Genomic DNA, 23,156 nt, shown 5'->3' on the forward strand with positions numbered 1-23,156 from the left:
GAAGCTACCGTCGGCGCGGAACGGACCAATGGGAAGGGCAACTTTCGAGCGCGTGCGAGTGGGGGGAGTGCGAGTAAGAGTCTATGGGGCGGGGATTGTACGCGGCTGAGTGGGCTGCGGCTAAGCAGGGGGCGGGGGCTGGGCAGCCGGTCTTCAATCAGGTAAAGGGAGGAGCTTGAAGGACTGCTGCAACCGCGAACGGGGATGGAGATCTGAACGACGAGTAGGCGGGCCTTACAGGCCGCCCCTCCCCCTCCTCCCCCGGGTTGCCGGTCAGTCAGGTGCCTCAGGATGCGCGGTTGGTGCTTCAGCCTGTGGTGGAGCCGACGACGGCTGAGAGAGACGCGGCTCTGGCGGGGAGGCCGGGTGTCGCCGCCGCCGCCTCGTCACCGCGGGCTGAGGAGGCGCTTCATCTCGGCTCCGGGCCCAGGCGCCCCCTCAGGGTCGTACCTGCCGCCGGCAGCCGCATGAGCTCTCGGCGGCTCCTCCCGCGGGCAGCGCCTCCCCCCTTATGGAGGAGCCGCTCCCTCGTCGCCCTCCTCCTCCTCCTCTCCCCGCATGGAGCCTTTCGCAGCCCGCAGCCCGCGCCGCCCCGCTCACCCGCCGCTGCCGGCGGACGGCGCGGACGGCGAAGAGGATGAGGGCGCGGCGTCGGCGTCGGCCACGGCCAGCTGGAGGACGGCGGCGTCGGGAGCGGCCTCGTGCGATGGCGGCGGCGGCCTGCTGTGGACGGCCGTGTTCGAGTACGAGGCGTGCGGCGAGGACGAGCTGAGCCTCCGCCCGGGCGACGTGGTGCAGGTGCTCTCGCAGGACTCGCAGGTGTCCGGAGACGAAGGCTGGTGGACCGGCCAGCTCGACCAGCGCGTCGGCATCTTCCCCAGCAACTACGTGACCAGCAGCTGCAGCAGCAGCAGCCGCCTCTGCCTCCGCCAGGGGGGCGCCGCCGAGCTCCAGGCCCGCTACTCGCAGACGCCCGCCATACAGTGTAGGAGAGGGAAGGCGGGAGGAGAAGAGGAGGGCATGGCGGGGGGGGGGAGGGGGAGAAGCCAACAGTGCTTATCCCTTAATTCCTTTAGGCCCCTGTTTCCTGGGAGAGGCTGGACTCCCAGCTCCAGGGGCTCCCTGCTGCAGACGACCCTTCAGCGTTAGAGGACGAGGTGGCTTGAGTTTTCGACCTGTGCCATCTGTATAAGCTGCATATTGGTTAATCAAATGTGATTTTTAGCTCATTTTGATCGATTGTGGGGTCTTTACCTAGAGGTGGTTGCTTTCCCTGTACCTACTTTTTTACCTCTCCCTGTTTAACGAAACTGCAAGGATGCGAACTTGCCCATATACCTTGCTGCTTCGAGAGGTAGGGAAGGAAGGGGCGTGGCACTGGGCGCTGGGTTATATTTATCCTGCCACTGCTTTTTCTGTCTCAGCTTTGCTCTCAACACCAGTGAAGAGCTCTTCTGTTCCACCCCTTCTCATCTGGGTTTCTTAATAAGCTAATTAAATGCCAGGCTGCTTCAGGTCAGATGAATGTTATTCAGTCTGATGGTATTTTCACTGTAACTACCTGGTGATAGACCCAGGACAGCTTTCAGTACTGTCATCTGTTACTGAATGAGTGTATATGTGTGCTTACCTTATAGTTCATGAAAACAAAAGTTGTCCTTCCTCTCAGTAGAGATGAAAACTATAGAATATAGCTGCATTTTCCATCTGTCCAGCTGACTATTCTTCTTCATTGTCAGACATCTTGTTATGTCCAGGGTGTGTTTCTCCATTTTCAAACCCATCACAGTGTGATTCATTCTCCACATTCTACTCTTACTTTTGCTGACTACATATTTTTAAAGTAACTTGTTCTGAAGGAGTTAAGAAATGCATAGCCTAAAGTTCAGTGCTAGGTGAAGGCAGAGAAAACACATTCTGGGAGTTTATGAGGAAGATACATTACTTCTTACAATAAAGCTGCAAAGAGACTGTAACTTCCTGTATCTTTGGGTATGTCCTGTCTTGTAGGCCTTCCTTTTTTCTCACCCCTACACATGGATATACTTCCAAATTTAACCCATTTCTCACAGTTCTTCTGCATCAGCTGCCTTCGAGTGGGCTTGTTTTGAGGATGTCTTCCTTCTGTCAATGTTGATGTTGCTCTGCTCTCCTTGAATGCAAGCAGATGCAAAGGAACTGAAGCACAAACCTATGCAGGATTGTGACTTTTATTCTATTGTATGAAATTATATTTGAAATATTAGTATTTCATTATAAATATATTGTGAGCAAGGGATTGTAAAACTTTGTATCTTCCTTTTGGGGTTTAATCTATAAATTATTCATGGCCAGGGATTGGTGTTTCTTTCTAGGAGGTAGGAAAGGAATAGGACAAATTATCACTGATGTATTAGGATCAGGAAACCAGGCAATTAGCAGCAGTATAGTTCCTGTAACTGCTATCACAAACTGCATATGAGACTTTTTCTGTCCAGTAGATGTTAGAGAGGGAAAACATATAACACAGCCTTACCTAATGGTTCAGAGGCCCATCTCTCTTCACTTGTATATGCAATCTGCTCAGTGCTCACCTGTTAAAAGTTGACCTGGTTATATACCTTGGTCTTTACTTTAGAGACAAGGGCATGAATTGGTTTGTCATTTGAGTACTTGTTTGCAAGTAACTGTGAAAGGCAAGTTATGAGGGCATAGTGTCTCTTAAACATTACATTCTTACTGACTTAATATGTATTTAAACTATTTTTTTATACATACTATTTTGCAAAGTAACTGAGATGGTGTGTGCTAGGCTTTTTGTACCTACATTCCCCCCCCCCCCACAAAAAAGCAGCATGTTTTATTTTCAGACTTTATTTGCATTTGAGGCAGGGTAAATCATGCATTAGTAGTTAGAGGGCACTTCAGAACACAAAAACAGCAAGGTTACATTAGAACGTTAAGAATACCGGCTGCTGTGTTAACAACCATTTGTAGCATTAAAGGAGCTGTCCCTTCAGCACTTTTTGGTTTAGATCCTCAGTTTCCCTCTAAGAATGCTCAAGAGATGTTTAGTGTGCATCTTACAGCAGACATTCCACTCCCAGGGCCCAAATTATGGAGGCCCACCAGTCCCAAAATAGGGGTACAGGGGCAGAGCCAATAAGAAAGTGGAGGTGGAGATGTCAATCACTGATACCATTTTCTATTAATGCCTCATTTATCTTTGGAAATTGCTAAATTCTTTACTACAGCAGTTTCCTTGCTATAGGGAGTTCCATAGTTCAGCTTTCCTCCTCAAGCTAAGCACAGGCTTTGGCTCTGGAGGTATCATGACTCACTCTTCCCCTTTTAGCCAGAAGTTGCTGATCCAGAAGTTTCAAGTAGTGAATAATTCATCTATTTCCCCACCCTCTGTATATCTCTAAAAACATTTTATTTCTTCCATATTTTCCTTTCAAACTTGTATCCTGTACCCACTTCCAAATTGCCAATTTCTTTCATCCTTCCTCCTCTTTTCAATACTTTCTCCTATGACATCTTTCCTCTCATTCCCTTCCTCTCTATTTCCCAGATTACTACACTACTACTTTTATAGCTGATGCTGCTAGCATCTGCACGGCCAAATGGCTCAAACTCCCAAGACAGTAGAAAAGACTACTGCATGATGGGGGTAGGTCGTACTGCTGAGGGCCAGTAGTGGTCCTTGGCCTACAGTTTGAGAAATTCTCCCATGGTATGTCACATCAAAGTATTACTCAATGTAATAGAGCTTCTCACTACTCCTGAAATAGCTCACCAAAGGACTTAATGTAATTTCAAGCACTTTTAAGTAGGGAATTCAGAAACTGTATTTCCTGCTGTCTGTCAGGCATTATGACACACTTCGACTTCCTTTTCCCTAAGTGAAGAAAGTATGTGAGTTGGCAATAATGTTTCCTGGTACTGGCATGCAGATTTCCTGTTTTTCTCTCAACATAAATTTCCTGAGTGGCTTTGTATTTTAAGTTTCAGAACTCTTTTAGTGAGTCTTTAGTAGTGATGACTCCTAGTCAGATGGGCTACAATAGGTTTCATGTAATTGACAAACCATCAAAAGAGATGCGTGCTAGTCCTGTGTAGTCTGAGTGCTATAGCCTTAAGGCCTGTGTTCTGTCCTCCACATCTTACAGGGTGGAGGTAGATGTAGACTTCAGCATGTGGATAGATTCATGCAAGGGGAGTTGATCCTTCAAGCATAAAGGCCCCAAACTATTAAAACATTAGAGGTAGTCAGAATTGTGGCCAGAAACAAATTGGGAATTAATGCAGTTGATACAACACTGGTGTAATAGTACCAGGCTCCAAGGGCAGCACTTCATAAAATTCATTGCAGTAGTCTAACCTGAAAATAACCAGCCTTGAAACTCAGGTGGGAGGCGAGTTAAAATATAAACAAATTGTTCATAATACTGCTGCCTTTTCTGGGGAGGTCTTACCATACTGGTCATAGTTTTATTGCAGTATATGTACTATATCATGTTGCAACCTTAAAGTGCCATTAAATATGAGTACTGATTCCAATAGGTTACGTGTGGCACTTGCCCAGTTAACGAAAATGTAAAATGTTCTGTTTATTTGGCACACTTGAATTAGGCTGCTGGCAGCTATACATTTTTATAGCTGATGCTTCTCATATGAAAAGAGTAGTACAAGGTAAACTAAAGTAGTAAAGAATAGTAAAGGGAGATGTCTGCCTTTACAAAAAACTTCATTGTTATAACAATTGTTTATATTGATGGAAATAACTACATGTTAAGCACAAGCAAAGAAAAGTTGAAATACATTTTGTTTTCTTTTATATATTTGTAGCTACCTGTGTAACGTGTATATCTTTTTAGCAATGAAACATTGTATTTTTGCTGAATATATCCAACTTTATAATTCAAGCCACCAATAAAACTTTATTATAAAATGACCTAAAATAGGTATATAGAATTGTTGATTACAACAAAATTGCGTAGGGCATTTTGATGATACTACCTTGGTACAATTTTTCCAGACAAGTTCTGATAGCCATAAGAGCTTAAGAATTTGTTGACACACGCCTAAACTGTTACATTTAAATGGCAGAATAATATTATTTAAGGCAAGGAATAATGCTGAAGCTATCTACTGACAATATTTAATCTTGTAAAATAACTCATATTTCTTTGTTTCTCCATTTATAGTACGGGAGATTGACTTCTCTGAGCTGGTTCTGGAGGAAATCATTGGAATTGGAGGCTTTGGGAAGGTCTATCGTGCAATTTGGCTTGGAGAAGAAGTTGCTGTCAAGGCAGCTCGGTATGATCCAGATGAAGACATCAGTGAGGCTATTGAGAATGTGCATCAAGAAGCCAAGCTCTTTGCCATGCTAAAACACCCCAACATAATTGCACTTAAAGGCGTATGTCTAAAGGAACCTAACCTTTGCTTAATCATGGAGTTTGCCCGTGGAGGGTCACTGAATAGGGTGCTGTCTGGTAAAAGAATCCCACCAGACGTACTAGTGAATTGGGCTGTCCAGATTGCTGGAGGAATGAACTATCTGCATGATGAAGCAATTGTTCCTATTATACACCGGGATCTGAAGTCCAGCAACAGTAAGTGGGGAGTATAGTGGGTGTGATGTTGGGACTTACAGAGAAGTGGACAGCATAGATAAAATGTTAGCAACTTGAAATATATTCCAGCCACATAAGCTTGAGGACAAAATTGATGAGTAGGCTAGAATGAAAGGCAGGGGCATGAAAGTTTCCCATGAGACTTACTCTTACCAAGGTTGCGGGTACGATTCCCATATGGGACACCTGCATATTTCTACATTGCAGAGGGTCTGTCTAGATGTTCTGCAGGGTCCCGTCCAACTCTACAGTTCTATGATTCTATGACACTTCTGGCCTAATGGTTCCTTTCCCCTGGTTTAGAGAACAGCCTTCTGCTAGAAGTTTATTTTTTGTATTGAAGATTTTACCAACACAATTGTGAAGTCCTTTCTCGCTCTTTCTTTTAAGGCACTGTTGCCAGTTGTCATCTCTGGTATGTTAAGAGAAACTTGTGACACTTATAACAGAGTTGTGAAGGTGATGGAAGGTTAATTGCCCTTGCTTGTTTGGATGTCAAAAATGGTAGTGGCAAGAACATTGTGATGTAGATCGATTTCCCCCTCTTCTGTCTTTTCTCCTTCTGCCCCGTTTCTATGAGCATGAAGCATATCAGCAGTCTGGGAGTCCAGACTTCAAGACTTCTATTACCTATGAAGTCTTTGAACCTTGAAGACAGTTCTGTAATTTACCACTTTTCTCGTCACTTGGATCAAGAAAGAATGACTTCCCTTACTTTGACAACACAGTCATATATGCAGTTTTCTATAACACTGGGCTGCCGTATGAAAGCTGCAAGTACAGTGGTACCTCGAGTTACAGATGCTTCAGGTTACAGACTCCGCTAACCCAGAAATAGTACCTCGGGTTAAGAACTTTGCTTCAGGATGACAAATCGTGCAGTGGCAGCAGTGGGAGGCCCCATTAGCTTAAGTGGTACTTCACGTTAAGAACAGTTTCAGGTTAAGAATGGACCTCCGGAACAAATTAAGTTATTAACCAGAGGTACCACTATACTGGTCTACTCCTGCTGCCAGTCTAGCCCATAGGATATTTCCAGAAGGTGGAGTGAGACTGGCAACAGTAGAATGGTTGGGCAGCAACTCTGGGTAGTTACTTAAGCCTTTTCTCTCATATCTGAATAAATCTGATTTGTAAAAAGCATCTTAGCAAATTACTCTTAAAATAAATGATGTAGAAAGGAGATTAATGTTATCTATCTTATGGTCCTGAATTATGTATAGACTAAAAGTATAACATTTGAAGCAGTTCCACATGTTTTGTTAAGTAACGGTTTCACAGGAGAGTTACTCTGATTAAATTCTCTATCTTAGAACTTCATGCATACTCTATCTGGATAATTTTCAATATGGGTCAGTATAGCAGCATGTTCCTTCCACATTAGAAAGATGGAATCAAGCATGTGGATGAGAGGGAATGTGTAGCATTGAGAGTATGACACAAATTGGGATAGCCTTGTGAGACTCTTGGTGAGCAGGTATCCTAGATGTGGAGGAGAAAGCAAACAAACTTAATTTTGATTCCTTTTTTCCTCCTCTTTGGTATAGTATATCTAGGATGATAAAATTGATTTTGTTAGAACCCTCCTGTCATTTGTGTGTGCAACACCAGCTTCTCACTTAAATTTGTGAGGAGTTCTATTAAACTGGTTAGAAGTGAAGTTTGTTAACTGTGGAGAAAATAGACACTGTTGGCAGCCGATGTGTAACTAATTAAAAATAAACCTCTTAGCAAAGCTCCTCTCTGTCAGTTTCCAATACAATTAGCAGGATCTAGCTGTCAATGTGTGTTAAATCTCTTTGACCTTGGAAATAATTTTGTCTTAGAACCATTTAGGTATTTGTTGTTCCTTGTATTAAGGAGATATCTACATGAACTAGTTAGTTCAGTGCTCAGATAAGTGCTTTATAAGATGTGTTCACATTTTCACAACTTTGGATAAGAGATGTGACTGAATAACCTTTTTTTTGTAAAACTAGTTAGTTAAATATCTGTGAAATTCAATATCAAACTACAAAACATGACCAAATAGGTTTTCTAGCAAAGTATAGTAGGGCTACAACAGTTGTGCTCGGTAGCATTATTTTTGCCATATTACATGAACTGAATGTGACAAATTCCACTACAAGCAAGAAGCTGTGACATGTCCTTATCCATAGTGTGTAACAAAGTGGCCACAATTTTTTGTTTAAATCCAGTTTCTGTCCCTCATAGTTGCAAAGCAGACATACATTTTTTCAAAGTTCTCTGTCTTCGTTTTATTTTTCCACAGTACATGAATCTGGATATAGGAGTAAAAGTATCTTAAGGGCAACACTTTAGGAAAAATAATATCATTAGCTTTTTCTGGCAACTGATGTGAATCTTGGAGTACCAGGTAGTCTGGTTGGGAAGAAGTGTACAGGAAACAGTTTAGGCACTTGTTTGCTACTTCTCACCTGCAAATAACTCTGTTTTGCTTTGCAATAACAAATTAGCTGCTGGGATTTTCATCCCAATTTTTTTTCTGAAGATGGGGTTCAGGCTCTTAAACAGCCACTTGTGTGGTCACCTGCAGTAGGTAAGGATTGTCATTAAGTTACAATGGGGTTACACTATGTAGGTAAGTGAGCAAGAGTTACTTCTGTGAACTCACTTGCAAAACTGGTATATTCCTGTTCTTGGTTCATAATTGGTTAAATGTGGGCTTTACTAATTTAGAACAAGTATGTCTCCAGTACTGTACAGTAGACCCACAACTTATGCAGGGGTTACGTTCTGGGGCTAGCACATAAAGTTAAAATTGCATATAGTCAAACACATTGGGTGCAGTGGTGGGTGGGATTGCCAAAGTCTTTTTTTCCTGGACATCCATCCCTTAAAAATAAAATAAAATTGCTAGGCGTGTAAAGCTGAATGCACACAGGTTAAAAGAGTGTAAGTTGTAGGTCTACTGTGTAAAGTGGCTGCCAAACTGGAATTTAACCTATATATTAAGCATTATTTTCCTCTTTGAAGTGTCTGATTAATCTGCATAGGAGTAATCAGAAATTGTTCTACCAAAGTAATTCCATCTGTTTAAGAACAGGTGAATAGGAGCTCTAATTTCTTTGCACACTGCTTTGGGAAGACTCCTCAACCTCCAATGCTTTCATATCGTTGCACAAAATCTTAATGTTTCAATTGCCATTTCTGAAATAGGATAGTTGAAGACCTTCTATACATGATAATTAGAGTGCATGTCTTTTAATATGTTGACAACTTTGTGTTTCATGGTAGCATATTGGCAGGCTGGTAGAGTAAGAATGTTGATGTAAAATTGTTAGGGCTACAGACTTAAGTATTGCAATAGAACAATTGTGAACTTCCTTAGTTGTAAAATGAAATGCATACCTGATAAGCACAGGTAGAATTTGACAAATTGGTAGCACCTGCCCTAAAACAGCTTAAGTATAACAGTTATCAGTTCCTGTTATTGTTTTAGTTCCTCATATTATTCAAGAAATAATAATAATAATAATAATAATAATAATAATAATAATAATAATTTATTTATACCCCGCCCTCCCCGGCCAGGTTTGGCTCAGAGCTGCTAACACCAAACATGAATTACAATAAAACGTAATAGAAAACAACAAACAAACAGTTAATTAAAATACTGCTTAAAATACAGCTTAAAACACAGCTTATAATGCAGACATGTACAAAGTCTGTTTGGCACCCTGCTTTACCAGTGAATTGGGGGCTATGAACCAGCCCAAAACTCAGCAAGGATGCAACCAAACAGAGTTTTCATTTTTAACCTACTTTGTGGCAATGATAGAGTTGAAAAACAGTTTTTCTCCACTACATGCGTATTCTCAAAGCATTATCCATTGGAACTTTTCTCTGTGGTTTAACAGTCTCACAGATGGATTGTCAAGGTGAAAGAACCCTCAGAGGTATGCTGTGACATGTTTGCTAAAGATTTTGAGGATAAAATTACTCATATCCATTTCTACTTGGTGACAGATAGCTCTGTAGCAAAGTTTAGGAAGGTGTCTGGAGCCCTACCTTGTATTATATTGAATGAATTTGGAGCCTAATTACCCAAGTTAATATGATGCTAATTGTGTGAATTCATTAAACATATGCAGCATAAAAAATGTAAATAATAGCCTTTGTGGGTAGCATAAGCAGCATCAAGAAGTAGGGAGTAAGAGCTTAATCATTGTAGAGGCAGCTTGATGTAGTGATTAGAATGTCATAGTAGACTAGGGAGATCCTGATTCAGTTTTCTACTCAGCCAAGGAGATTACTGAATGGTAAATTAGGCTGAGAGATATGGACTGATTTCACGGGGTTTTAGGATGAAATTTGGGTGAGGTTGGATGTATGCTTTCTTGAGCTCTTTGAAGGAAAGGTGGGATATAAGACAATGAAATGAATCCTTTCCCCTACCTGTCCTAGTCCCAGCATTGTTTCTACCAGTAGTGATTTCGCCATTTTGAAAATATATATATTTTTCTATTTAAAGAAAGTGTTTTTTATTGTTTCCACCCAGGAGGAAGGATTAAGCTATCCAGAGTCCTGATGCTTATCTTGAAGCCCTACATGGTTACAAGCATACCTAAAGAAATGCTTGCTTTCCATATATTGCCATTCTGCTGAAATAATAATCTGGCATCCTTCTCCAAGTGCCTCATCCATCAAAACTGAGACAGAGGTGGCTTTCTACTCCATAATATTTTAGTTGGTCCTCTTATGATGATATTTTCTAACTGGCTCTGCTAGTTTTTCTAATAGCTTCATACCATTTTTACAGGAGTAAATATGCTTCATTGAAACTGCATTGAACTTGCTGCTACTCAGTATCCTCTGTCTGTCTTACTGCATGCATTCTGCTGACATCACCGCATGCAATTTACTATCTATCGCAATTCATTTTGGTGTTGTGTTTCAGCAATAGGAGAGGCAGATGAAAAATGGATAACTATCAAGCAGCACAGGCAGCTAAAGTGCAGTGAAATGCAAGTTGCCAAAGGCGTTCTTTTGCAGGATCACTGTGATCCCTCTTGGGTAAGATGCCTTTTAGATGGGAAGTTTGTAGATGGAGCTTTGGCTTTGAATGTGCTTTTGTTTAGCTGCATCTATCCAAAATATCTGCAGTCACATATCTGTCTCAGCGTGCAGTTACATTGGCATTTTGTTGGTGTAAATGGAAGCATTTCAGGTTAAAGAGAACAGAATATCGCTTTATCTCAGCTTTTCACTAAAGTTAATTTTGAACAGGATCTTATGGAAAGGACTTTCATTAATGGGTATTCATTATTCCATAAGGTCCCATCATGCCCTCATTCCTCAATTTAAGAAGACTATGACAAGCTGGAATGTGTGCAGAAGGTAACCAAGATGATAAGGGTGTGGAAACCAAGGCTTATGAGGAACTGTTGAGGGAATTGGGTATGTTTAGCCTGATAAAGAGGAGATTGAGAGGAGATATAATGGAGATATAATCTTCCATGTATGATCTAGTTGAGATTCCTGAATTGCAGGGGGTTAGACTAGATAACTCTCGGCGTCCCTTCCAACTCTACAATTCTAAGTGTGGTCCTAGTGGCCTAGATCAGTTGTCTTCAACCATTTTAGGTTCTAAACCAAGGGTCACCAATCCAGTGCCTGTGGGCACCATGGTGCCCATGAAGGCTTCTGTTGGCACTCTGGGCAGGTGTTCCAGTCTCTCAGCTTTTCTTTTTGTGTGGCGTGTGTTTGTTTGTGTTTATGTATGTTTGCATATGAAAGTGAGAGAGCGTGTAAGCTTATGCTTTCCATGAGAAGTCAGCTATTGGGGTTGTTGTCTCTCTAATTCGTGTTATGCCATGCTTCCATGGGAGCCATTTTGTGCATGGCATCCCCAGCATTCTCTAATTCAAGTGCAGTACTTTAACCAAAATAATGCCCAAGGGCCAGAAACTGAAAGCACCCAAAGTGGCCATAATTGGACTCTGGAGACTGAGCAATCTTAAAAGCATGGGTTGGGGATAACAGAACTGCACCACAGGGAAATATTTAGTAGGGATTTCATTTGCTTCTTTCGTAACCTTGAAGTCCTCTTCGACTACTGTAGCATAACTTTTCCCAACCTAGCATCTTCCAGATGCTTTGGATTGCACCTCCAATCATTCCTTACCACTGGCTATGCTGGCACTCAGGTTGATGGGAGTTGGAGCCTTTGGAAAATTCCAGCTTGGCTGCTGTAGAGTGTTGTCCCTAAGGCGCCATTTACTGGCTTCAACTGGTACATTGAATGAATGAATAAATAAACAAATAAATAAACTCTGCCCATCTGTCTGGGTTTCCCCAGCCACTCTGGGTGGCTCCCAACAGAATAATAAAAACACGATAAAACATCAAATGTTAAAAACTTCCATAAACAGGGCTGCCTTCAGATGCCTTCTAAAAGTCAGATAGTTGTTTATTTCCTTGACATCTGATGGGAGGGCATTCCACAAGGTGGGTGCCAATGCCGAGAAGGCCTGGTTCCCTGTAACCTCACTTCTCGCAGTTTCAAAACCCAAAAATGTATTTTATATAATTGACTTTTTATTTCTATTCTTTGTATATTGTATTGTTGTTTTACTGCTATGGCCGATGGCTGACGCAAATAAAGATTCATTCATTCACTTCTTGCAGTGAGGGAACTGCCAGAAGGCCCTCGGAACTGGATCTCAGTGTCGGGACTGAACAATGGGGGTGGAGACACTCCTTCAGGTACACTGGGCCGAGGTATACATAGCTTGGCATCCTGCCAGAGAGTGGTTTGTCAGGAGCAGATTGCATCAGTGCTGCAGTGTCTGCTTCAAATTCCTGTAGCTTTCCTGGGTACAACTCAAGACACACTCTTCAAATCTATGCAGCTCTAAATGACTTGGGGCTTGTATACCCAAAGAGCTTCTTTTCCCTCAAGTTCTGTTGCTGTTACTAAGACTGACAGCCTGAGAATGTCTCCTTGAGTTGGTGGATGAGATTTGTAGGAAAATAGATTTAGGGCTCTCTCAATCTCAGGCTATGTATCTTAAAAGCAAAGCATAATGTTTTCAATCCCACTCCCCAATTTAAATCAGTTTTTATTTTATTTTTAAAATTAACTATTTTAAAGTGAAAACTTTGTTTCTATCCCCTCCATCTTACCTCTGTAGAAAGGTATTTTAAAAGTGTACTTAATAGATGACTGTTTGACAAATCTAATTAAAAACATGTATGAATTTTTTCAGATTTTATAAATAAGATATCCAACGATTTGCAGGAGCTACCATAAAAATGTCTCTCTTCAACCAGACGTTTGACTGATTAAAGGTCTTTGGCATTTTAAATGTGTTTGGGGCTGTTTTAGTTTTATTGTGTATTTTGTATTCTTATTTTGTATATGTTGTGAACCACCCTGTGATCTTTTGATAAAGGGTGATTTAATAATAATAATAATAATAATAATATTCTTAATCTTCAAAGTTATTAAAAATTCCCAGTAAGTTTGCAGTATTCAAATGTTTTACCATACAGTGCCTTGATGTTGGGTATTTGTTCTTGTAGTATAGTGGGAAGTTCATAGGAATACAGCCTGCTGCTTTGCTGGTGTCTTAGTTCTCAGCCTGGCTTTTTGCTTGCCAGGAATGACACTTTCTACCCACTTTGTCTGTGTTCCAGAGAGCCTCTTTAGTAGAGAGGCCAAATATATTACTCATAGCTATCTCATAGAATCATAGAGTTGTAATACCAGTACATTTCTTGTCTATTACATTCCCATTAGGGGAGATGTGAATTAGGTTGATTTGCTTAAGAATGGTATTGATTACGATTTAATAATGGTACAGATAATAGCATATTTATCAGTAGCTTGTATTGATTGTTTTATAGTATATTTTTGTAATATTTGTGTTCATAATTTGATGTACACTACTTAGAGATTTTATATTTCAAGCAATTTAAAAATAACCTTAAATAAAAATGCTGAGCAAATGAAATTCTCCGCTACCCTTACACTTTAGACACATACAGTGTGACATGTGCAGTAGCAGAGCTTCTGTCACTTCTTCACCCCACCCAACCCTGCACCTACGGACAAGATCTAAAAAAATGACTTTTTTTTTAGAGGAAGCATTAAGTATAAATTGTATGTTCACTAAACATTAACATTTTTCGTCCCTGTGTGCCAGTATTGATACTTGAGAAAGTGGAAAATGGAGACCTAAACAACAAGAACTTGAAGATCACAGATTTTGGCTTAGCCAGAGAATGGCATAGGACGACCAAAATGAGTGCTGCTGGGACGTATGCTTGGATGGCTCCTGAGGTCATCCGTTCCTCCATGTTTTCTAAAGGCAGTGATGTGTGGAGGTAAGTATATTGGCACTAAACACATTGGAATGTTAACTTGCAGCTCCTGGAAACCTATTTTAACTTTCTGTGCTTGAAATTATGTTTACTTGTTGAACAGAATTCCTAAACACTTGATTTACCAAAGCATCGCTCCCCCCACATCTTGTTTTGATACTGTTTTTGTTTCTGTGCTTCTGATTACTTTGTTCTAAATTCTTACACTTTTATTTAGATGTACATTGGCTTATACATTAGTTTTCTGTATTGAGAATAGACAAACTACCAACAGGTATGTTATGTACTAAAATTCTCACCCTGGGCCAGCAGGGGGATACTGTAGATAGTTATGCAAATGAAGGATCGAACAGTGATTGGATAGTTTTAGAAAATGGCAACAGTTACATTGTTCTGGAGCTCTATATAAGCAGGCTGACTGAGCTCCTCAGCTTAGTTCTATTCCAGCTTACAAATAAAGAGCTGCTTTGGAAGAATCGCTGTGTCGTCTGATATGTTCGCCCACAACTTAACAAGGTACAGGTTCAAGTCAGTTACTTAAACTAGATGCCCTTCTTTCCAGCATGAAACTTCCTGACTCATAAATTTTCTGTCAAAGATGATAAAACTTGGAATCACCAAATCGGTAAAATGCCAAAATGGCCTTTTTAAAAAACCCGATGTTCCAGTTTTGTTCCAAGTATTGTGTTTATATTTATAGTGTAGGTATTATATTTATAGTCTTAACCTTTTGTCCGTTATCTTGGCCCTCATTGCTGGGCAAAGAACTAAAAATCCCAGTTCTGTTTCTGCCAAAGACTTCAGTGCATAAATAGGATTGGTACACAGTCATGGCACAGGTTATAAGGTGAAGCAGATACATATAAGGTGTAGACAGAAGGCTATTAGCAAACTAGGATGTTGATCCAGCAGTGGCATGCCCCTAGCATCTTCCTTTTGAATATCGTGGCAGGCACAGTAGCCATACTCTGGACACTGAGCAAGTAAACAGATTTGGTCTCTGAGGTGTCTTTGTCAAGGAAGATGGTGTTGGTGCCAGCTCAGCATCTGATTTACTCTCAGTTGCTTCCCTAGAGGGAGGGGAGGCTCCTCCCTCCCTAGACAGAAAGAGGCAGAGGTGTCTGGGCAGGGATGTTTGATGTCACATTCCTTCACCAACTTGCTTGGATGTACCCGTCTATCTTCCAGAATACAGGCCCTCTACCTAGGTTCAGATGGGACACAGGTGGCGCTGTGGGTTAAACCACAGAGCCTAGGACTTGCCGATCTGAAGGTCGGCAGTTCGAATCCTCGCGATGGGGTGAGCTCCCGTTGCTTGGTCCCTGCTCCTGCCCACCTAGCAGTTCAAAAGCACATCAGAGTGCAAGTAGATAAATAGGTACCTCTCCGGCGGAAAGGTAAACGGCATTTCTGTGCGCTGCTCTGGTTCGCCAGAAGCGGCTTAGTCATGCTGGCCACATGACCTGGAAGCTGTACGCCAGCTCCCTCGGCCAATAAAGCGAGATGAGCACCGCAACCCCAGAGTCGGTCACAGGTCCCTTTACCTTTACCTAGGTTCAGACACTTCCTGGAGTCCCGGTTTCTCCTCCCCCATTCCCCTAGGACCCTTACCAGTTCATCCATCTCCCCAAACCCCTCAGGATCTGACCATCCCCTCTGTGACATCTCCACAGAACTCATTCATTACATCCATGTGTACTTAATTGCTGCTGTCACTTCTAGGAGAATTGGTTGGTTTTAAGAGAGAATTACATTATTAAACTTTTCTTTTCATAGCTATGGTGTGTTGCTTTGGGAACTACTAACTGGGGAAGTACCATTTCGAGGAATTGATGGCCTAGCAGTAGCATATGGTGTTGCCATGAATAAACTTGCCCTTCCTATCCCTTCAACCTGCCCGGAACCTTTTGCCAAACTGATGGAAGGTAAGTGTTGACTGCATTGGACCTGACAAGATACATGCTACTATTGGGACATAGTTCAGTACTGATTTTATGAAGATGCAAAACAATTTGGCTTCTGTAGTTTTTCAACAAAGTAGGTAGTATGTTGTTTCCTTTGTCTACTAAAATACCGGTTTCCAGAAATGACAGGTGGGCAGAATGCTGTTGTGCTCTGGTCTGCAGGCTTCCCACAGGCCTTTGGTTGGCCACTGTGAGAATAGGATGCTGGAAAAGATAGACCATTGGCCTGATCCAGGAGTCTGTTATGTTCTTAAGAAAGCTGTTCTTCTACTGTATGTATTCTGCTGCAATAGCAGATTGCTATATGGATGAAGCGTTTGCACGTGAGAGGGTAGCACCTAGTAAAGATTGTGCCAGGATTTGAGTTGCACTTGATGTAATCCATTATTGACTCCTAAAGGCTGCATATATAAATCTACAATTCTCAGTTGGCAAGTTATACTGTCATGAAAGCAATTACATTTATACAGCTTTTGAATTACTATCTTTGTTCTGAATTTTGACATGAGTACATTTCTCCCCCAACAGTGTCCAGAAAAGTATTTTGGTATACTTAATGTTGGTGTAAATCTCACTGAACAGTTTAACTTACTTCTGACTAAACATAAACAGCATTGCACTGTAAGACTTTTGTCGACTGGCTTGAGGAACCTAAGGTTTCCAGAAGTTTGGGGGGGGGAAATGAAGGTGAGGGGGAAACACCCTAAACCATTCAATAAAGGCTGAGCATACTCAGTGGGCACAGAACATTGATTTAATGAGAGCAAGAGATAGAAAATTGGAGGTGGTATGGAGTGTGCTTTAATAAGTTGTTAGTGGCTGACTGGAGCCCTGAACAGAAGCACTCCACACTGTAATGTTTTGTTGCAGGTCCCACTTCTTTGTTTTATTATACAGTTTATATAATGCATTGTGTTCACTTTTGAGAACCTAAGAAAATACTGAACATTTTAAGTTTATAGCAATAGGCCAATAGTCTTATTTTAAAACCAAAATAAGTTGAGAATAGAGATGACATTATTTCTTTAAAAACAAAAGGGCTTCTTGTGGTTTCTACTAGAACTGAGGAATGCATTGCAGTTATTTCAAGATTTTTAAATAATAAAACTAGATGAAGATCTTGTTTATAACTTCAGTCCTTTTATAAAGTGCCGCTCAAACCCATTAATTCTCTCACTGTGTAACTTCAGTTTTTATTTTGTTCTTCCATTAACTACGCTGGTGGGCTTCACTAAGCTAACAATACAAAACTTGCCTTCTTGTCTCTAAAGAGGTTTTTGGATATCACTGCAGTCCTCATTAGTGCAAATACTGTGACAGTTTCAAGCCTGGGGAACTGAAAAGGCACAGGCCACCTGCATTGTAGTTATCCTGCTTACTCACTCATGCATTTTGTTGGCAGCAGCACTTCGTTTTACAGTATGCCATGTTTCCTTTCTTGTCATAATCCTGATGCAAAGAGGCAGGCACAATGCTGCTTCAGGATACGTCTATTTTGCTGATTGCCAGTAACTGGTTAATAACAGGGGAGAAAAGAATAGGGAAAATTTGCAAAAAAGTAGCACCCCCCCTTTTCTGTGGCACTTTTGATCCAATTAATAGTGCAATCCTAACTATGTCTACTCCTGTTAATAAGTCCTATTGAATTCAATGTGGCTTATTCCTATAGATAAGTGGGGTTATGATTGCATCTTTAACCATTAGGTAAAGGTAAAGGTACCCCTGCCCGTACAGGCCAGTCGTGTCCGACTCTAGGGTTGTGCGCCCATCTCACTTAAGAGGCCGGGGGCCAGCGCTGTTCGGAGACACTTCCGGGTCACATGGCCAGTGTGATGAAGCTGCTCTGGCGAGCCAGCACCAGCGCAGCACACGGAACGCCGTTTACCTTCCTGCTATAAAGCGGTACCTATTTATCTACTTGCACTTAAGGGTGCTTTCGAACTGCTAGGTGGGCAGGAGCTGGGACCGAACGACGGGAGCTCACCCCGCTGCAGGGATTCAAACTGCCGACCATGCGATCGGCAAGCCCTAGGTGCTGAGGTTTTACCCACAGCGCCACCCACATCCCTCTTTAACCATTATTTTTCTTAATTAAAGGTTTGTATAAATATTTATATCTGAACATCCAAAATGAGGCCCTTGAAGTTCCTGATGCTTTTTAAATTATGACACAATAGTGGAAAACAAAACCCAGTGAAGAAAAACCAAAGAGAAATTGGGGGGGGGGGTGCATGGGACCATCCAATTTAAATGGCTTTTAAATGTAGGTATGTTTGTGGTCCATGGGGTCACGAAGAGTCGGACACGACTAAACGACTAAACAACAACAACAACAACATGTTTGTGTGGATCATTAGTAGTTCTCTGTTCTGCATTGCATGACTCTCAAATAACAACAACCATGCTGCTTTGTTACACTATTGAATATCTTGAAATAAAAGTGAAGTGCGCCAAAAGAACCCTGTTGTTGGGATACTGGCAGGGAGACAAAGGCCATCATGCCCCCACGCCGTCTCTGGACGATCCATCAACCTCCCGTAGAAACGCAGTATCAGTCAATTAGCGACACAAGCCTCAGAAACATCTGTCCACATTCCAAGGACTGGTGCACGCCCTTTGCAGAGTTCGCACAACGAAAGATGCACTCAGGAGAGCATTATTTACAACTTTATTCAGCGTTGGTCAGAACAAAGAAAAACATGACTGCCTGCCTGCGTGTCGAGACACACAGAGAGAAAAACAACAGCTATATACAAAAACAGAAACTTCCTGTGAGCAGGAAATATGTAGGCTGTGACTCACAACAGCCTGTCCCCTTTTAAGGTGGAACGGAAATACCCTAACAGTAATAATGCAGGGCCTTGTTTCCTTTCTCTCATCTTGTTTCACTGCACTGTTCAGGGACTAGTTAACAACTGAAGTAGAAATAAAAACAAGCTAAATTGTTACTGTCTGATGTCAACTTTGTAACTAAGACTCCAGAAAGCGTTCATTTTCATAGTTTTTGCATATTGTGTAGGATAGGTAACAAACTCACATAACTACTGTGATTCTGCTTTAACAAGTATGCTTTCAGAAGTTTTATAAGCACAACCCTATGGAAATCAGTGGGTTTAATAACATGGATGTTTACTAGAAATCAAGTAAGATATTAAGTAAGAAATCAGCTGTATTTAAATCAGGGCGGCCCAACTTTTCATACCAAGTTGGCCGCATGAGTACTTTGACATAGAACCTGTGGACCTCATACTGCCTTGTTGCACAGGCGATGGGGGACCAAGGCCAAAATTTAACCCTGCACATCCCTTGTACTGCTTTCCTAAAGCTAGCTAAGCAAGGCACGAGACAAGCTGGGAAAGCACTAACTAGACTTCGGGAAGGAGGCGGGAGAACTCTATGGCCCTGTCAGAGCCCACACATGTCCTTCCCAGAGCCCAATGCCTCGCTTACCTGGCTTTGGGAAGGAAGTGCAAGGTCTTCAGGAGTCAAATGCATGGGTGTAGCTAAGGGTGGGAGGGTAGGGGGCAGCTGCCCCCTTAAATCAATACAAATCAATAAAATCTGAAGTTCTGCCCCCCAAAAGCCTTCCCCCTAACCAAAATCATGCCTACACTCATGGGCAAATCTTGCTGAGGGCAACCAAAAAAAGGCCTTGGGCCATGCATTGGACCACCCTGGCTTAGGTAATTTCAAATTTGTGTAAGGAAATGTATAAAGTCAGAGGGGTGGGAAAGGCCAGTAGTGACATATTTGAATGAAAAGGCATCAAGATAGATCCTTATTAAATTCAAAGTACTTTTCTAAAACTGTTAGGAATGATGGGGCAAACTATGGCGAGTATATTATTTACTTTTCTGAATTAGGCATTGAGAACCTGTAAGTGAGTAATTGATGTAGAATGGGGTGCATTAATTAGCATTGTTTCTGGAAAGCTTTGTAATATGGGGGCAAAGTAGGTGTGATGTGAGAGATCTATGACAAGAAGTTTTGTTTAGAGATGGTTGTAATAATGCTAACGTGCTAGTTTCTAGTGTAGAATTTAAATTATTTGGGATTCTGATGTGTAGAAAAAAGTTGGCAAATGGGGTATAATCATATGAATTCAAGAGTGGTAGACCAGAGGGTTAAAGATATCAACAACTGAGAGGGTACAGGTTGTTGGCATGGCCCAGAAATACTCTTGCAACCTGGCAACTTTTGAAGTAGATTGTTGTTCTGTCTTGTCTTTATCTGTTTAGATTGTTGGAATGCTGACCCTCATTCAAGGCCCTCCTTTGCCAATATTTTAAACCATCTAACCAACATAGAGGAGTCTGGTTTCTTTGAAATGCCAAAGGACTCATTCCATTCCTTGCAAGAAGATTGGAAAATTGAGATCCAGGAGATGTTTGACCAACTCAGGGCCAAAGAAAAGGTAAATGGTGCTGGATATTGATTTTATACTAATGTGTTATTGCATTTTATATTAATTAAATGATTTTATTTAATCAGAGCTGATCTTGCAATGCTGGTAGAAATAATGCATCTTGGGTCAGTGATTTGCATGAATGTATACTCACAGTCTAAATTTGTCAAGCAGAAACTGCCAATATTCACATCTTTTGGAAATGTCCAGTGAATATTCAATTTTGAAAGCAAATTCTTGTTAAAATTAAAGATATTATCAAATATGAGATATTGTGTAACACTATGTTCTATTTGGCTACATGAAAGATCTAATTCTACCTGAAGACTGAGCACTTGTCAAAAGAACATAAGAAGGTTGTAAAAAAGGTGATTCCTCCAGATTTCTTCCTCAGTCTGCTGGTAGAAGTGGAATACTGAAGTAGACATGCATAATCCAGTAGTACTATATTTAAAGTCTGATCAATATAATGACGTTTATTTTAAAAAATAAATTAGACTTATTATTCAGATGATACATATACGCAGCTAAACCACTGTCAGAAGCTACAGCACATTCATTACCATTTCTCTGCAGTGCTTGACAGCACAGTGATGAGGACCTGTGAGCCCAGTTAGGCTCACCAGGCCTCCCCATTTATCCCTGGGAAATTAAACATGGAGAAGTTAAAGATGTGGGTGGACCAAGAAGGAGTTTGCAGACACCACCAATCAGCTGATCAGTGGCACCTGCAAAGCATTGTGTATTGTGTGCTACGTGTGTCTTTTCAAGTCGCAGCATTTGACTGTTAATAATAATAATAATAATAATAATAATAATAATTATTTATACCCTGCCCTCCCTAGCCAAGGCCAGGCTCAGAGCGGCTAACAAGCAATAATAAAAACAAGTTGAATTAATAGAACTTAAAAACAAGATTAAAATACAACATTAAAATACTGAAACATTAAAATGCAGCCTCATCACAGGAGGAGAAAGGAAAAAGAAAGAGGGGGAGGGAATCAAATTGGCTCCAAGCCAAAGGCCAGGTGGAAGAACTCTGTCTTACAGGCCCTGAGAAAAGAAATCAGATCCTGCAGGGCCCTGGTCTCATGAGACAGAGCGTTCCACCAGGCCGGAGCCAGTGTTGAAAAGGCCCTGGTTCTGGTTGAAGCTAATATAACTTCCTTAGGGCCTGGGACAACTAGGGTGTTGCTATTTATGGACCTTAAGGTCCTCCGTGGGGCATACCAGGAGAGGCGGTCCCGTAGGTACGAGGGTCCTAGGCCGTGAAGGGCTTTAAAAGTCAAAACCAGCACCTTAAATCTGACCCACCGGGAGCCAGTGCAGCTGGAAAAGCATGGGTGAATACGCTCCCATGGCAGAGACCCCGTGAAGAGCCTCGCTGCAGCATTCTGCACCTGCTGAAGTTCTGGGACAGCTTCAAGGGCAGCCCCGCGTAGAGCAAATTACAGTAGTCAAGCCTGGAGGTGACCGTCGTATGGATCACTGTGGCCAGGTCAGGGTGGGAAAGTTAAGGGACCAACTGCTTGATGCGGCGAAGGTGGAAAAATGTCGCCTTGGCTGTTGCTGTAACCTGTGCCTCCATGGAAAGGGAGGCATCAAGGATTACACCCAAACTCTTAACGGAAGGCAATGGCACTAATTGGGCCCCCGTAAGAGAAGGGAGTTGGTCCCTCATCCCCATGTCATCCCGACCCAGCCATAGGACCTCTGTCTTCGAAGGATTTAGTTTCAGTTGGCTCCCACGAAACCATCCAGCCACAGCTTCCAAGCATCTGGTCAGTGTGTCCGGGGCCGAGTCGGTGTGGCCATCCACTAGCAGATAGAGCTGATGGTGGTTCCTGCAGAGAGCTGTTCACCACACAGCTGATTATCAGGGCTTCAAAGTGCTGTGCACCACACAAGAGGAAAACAGGTCACGTCATGTCATGGTGACACCAGCTGGTTGATAAATTTGGCCCACGAGGTGGGAGAGTTAAGGATCCAGCCAGATGCATTTCCTCACCTCTGGTGTAAACCTTTTCCAGTGTTTTCATTCATAGGCCTTAGAACTAAAGATTACCAATCATAATTGCTGCCATTTTTCAGTGGGCAACTGAGATAATATATGATACTTCTAATCTGGAATATTGCCTTGTTTCCTTGCAGGAACTGCGGACATGGGAAGAAGAATTAACCAGAGCCGCTGTTGAACAAAAGAACCATGAGGAGTTTCTGCGGCGACGGGAGCAGGAGCTGGCAGAGCGGGAGATTGACATATTGGAAAGGGAACTCAACATAATTATCCACCAACTGTGTCAGGAGAAGCCGCGTGTCAAAAAACGTATGGGCAAGTTCAGGAAAAACCGGCTCAAGTTGAAAGATGGCAATCGCATCAGTCTCCCTTCTGGTATGTCCCAGTATAACAGGGCTAAAGAAAGTTCTGTCTTGCACTCATATACCGTATTTTTTCGTCTATAAGACACCTACATGTAAAACACCCCCTATTTTTGGGAAATAGGGAGGAGATATTATCCATGTATAAGATGAGCCCAGATTTTGAACATTATTTTAGAGTAAAAAAGCATGGTCTTATACATGGAAAAGTCCGGTAATAGTTTGCTGTAGCTTCCTTCTAGACATGTATATAGAATATGCTCTGTGTGACCTTGGTGACAGTGGTTGAAATATCTAAAAAGGACTACTACAAATACATTTTTAGTATAAGTATCTGACTGGCAAATGTCTCATCACATGGGGTATGTGTAAAGTTAACAAACATTTTTCCACTAAGCCGCCTCTTCCCCATGCTTTTCGTTGTAACTATAATGC

At 41.8% G+C, this 23,156-nt stretch overlaps 1 protein-coding gene across 5 annotated transcripts in view; it reads left to right on the forward strand.

Moving 5' to 3' along the window:
• MAP3K9 (mitogen-activated protein kinase kinase kinase 9) overlaps positions 1-23,156 on the forward strand; it is a 91,321-nt gene continuing 68,165 nt past the window's right edge. For 3 of the 5 annotated variants that reach the window (XM_081889653.1, XM_081889655.1, XM_081889657.1), the window contains exons 1-6: positions 2-985; positions 5,190-5,603; positions 13,796-13,976; positions 15,750-15,898; positions 20,176-20,351; positions 22,494-22,734. In XM_081889653.1, the coding sequence (XP_081745779.1) occupies positions 559-985; positions 5,190-5,603; positions 13,796-13,976; positions 15,750-15,898; positions 20,176-20,351; positions 22,494-22,734 (1,588 nt within the window). In that variant the 5' untranslated portion in view covers positions 2-558. Of the gene's footprint in view, positions 986-5,189; positions 5,604-13,795; positions 13,977-15,749; positions 15,899-20,175; positions 20,352-22,493; positions 22,735-23,156 lie in introns of all 5 variants that reach the window. The other 2 variants (XM_081889654.1, XM_081889656.1) reach the window with 1 other exon arrangement.

Source organism: Podarcis melisellensis (genome assembly GCF_964234715.1).
Source record: "Podarcis melisellensis genome assembly, chromosome: 1".
Lineage (NCBI taxonomy): Eukaryota > Metazoa > Chordata > Lepidosauria > Squamata > Lacertidae > Podarcis > Podarcis melisellensis.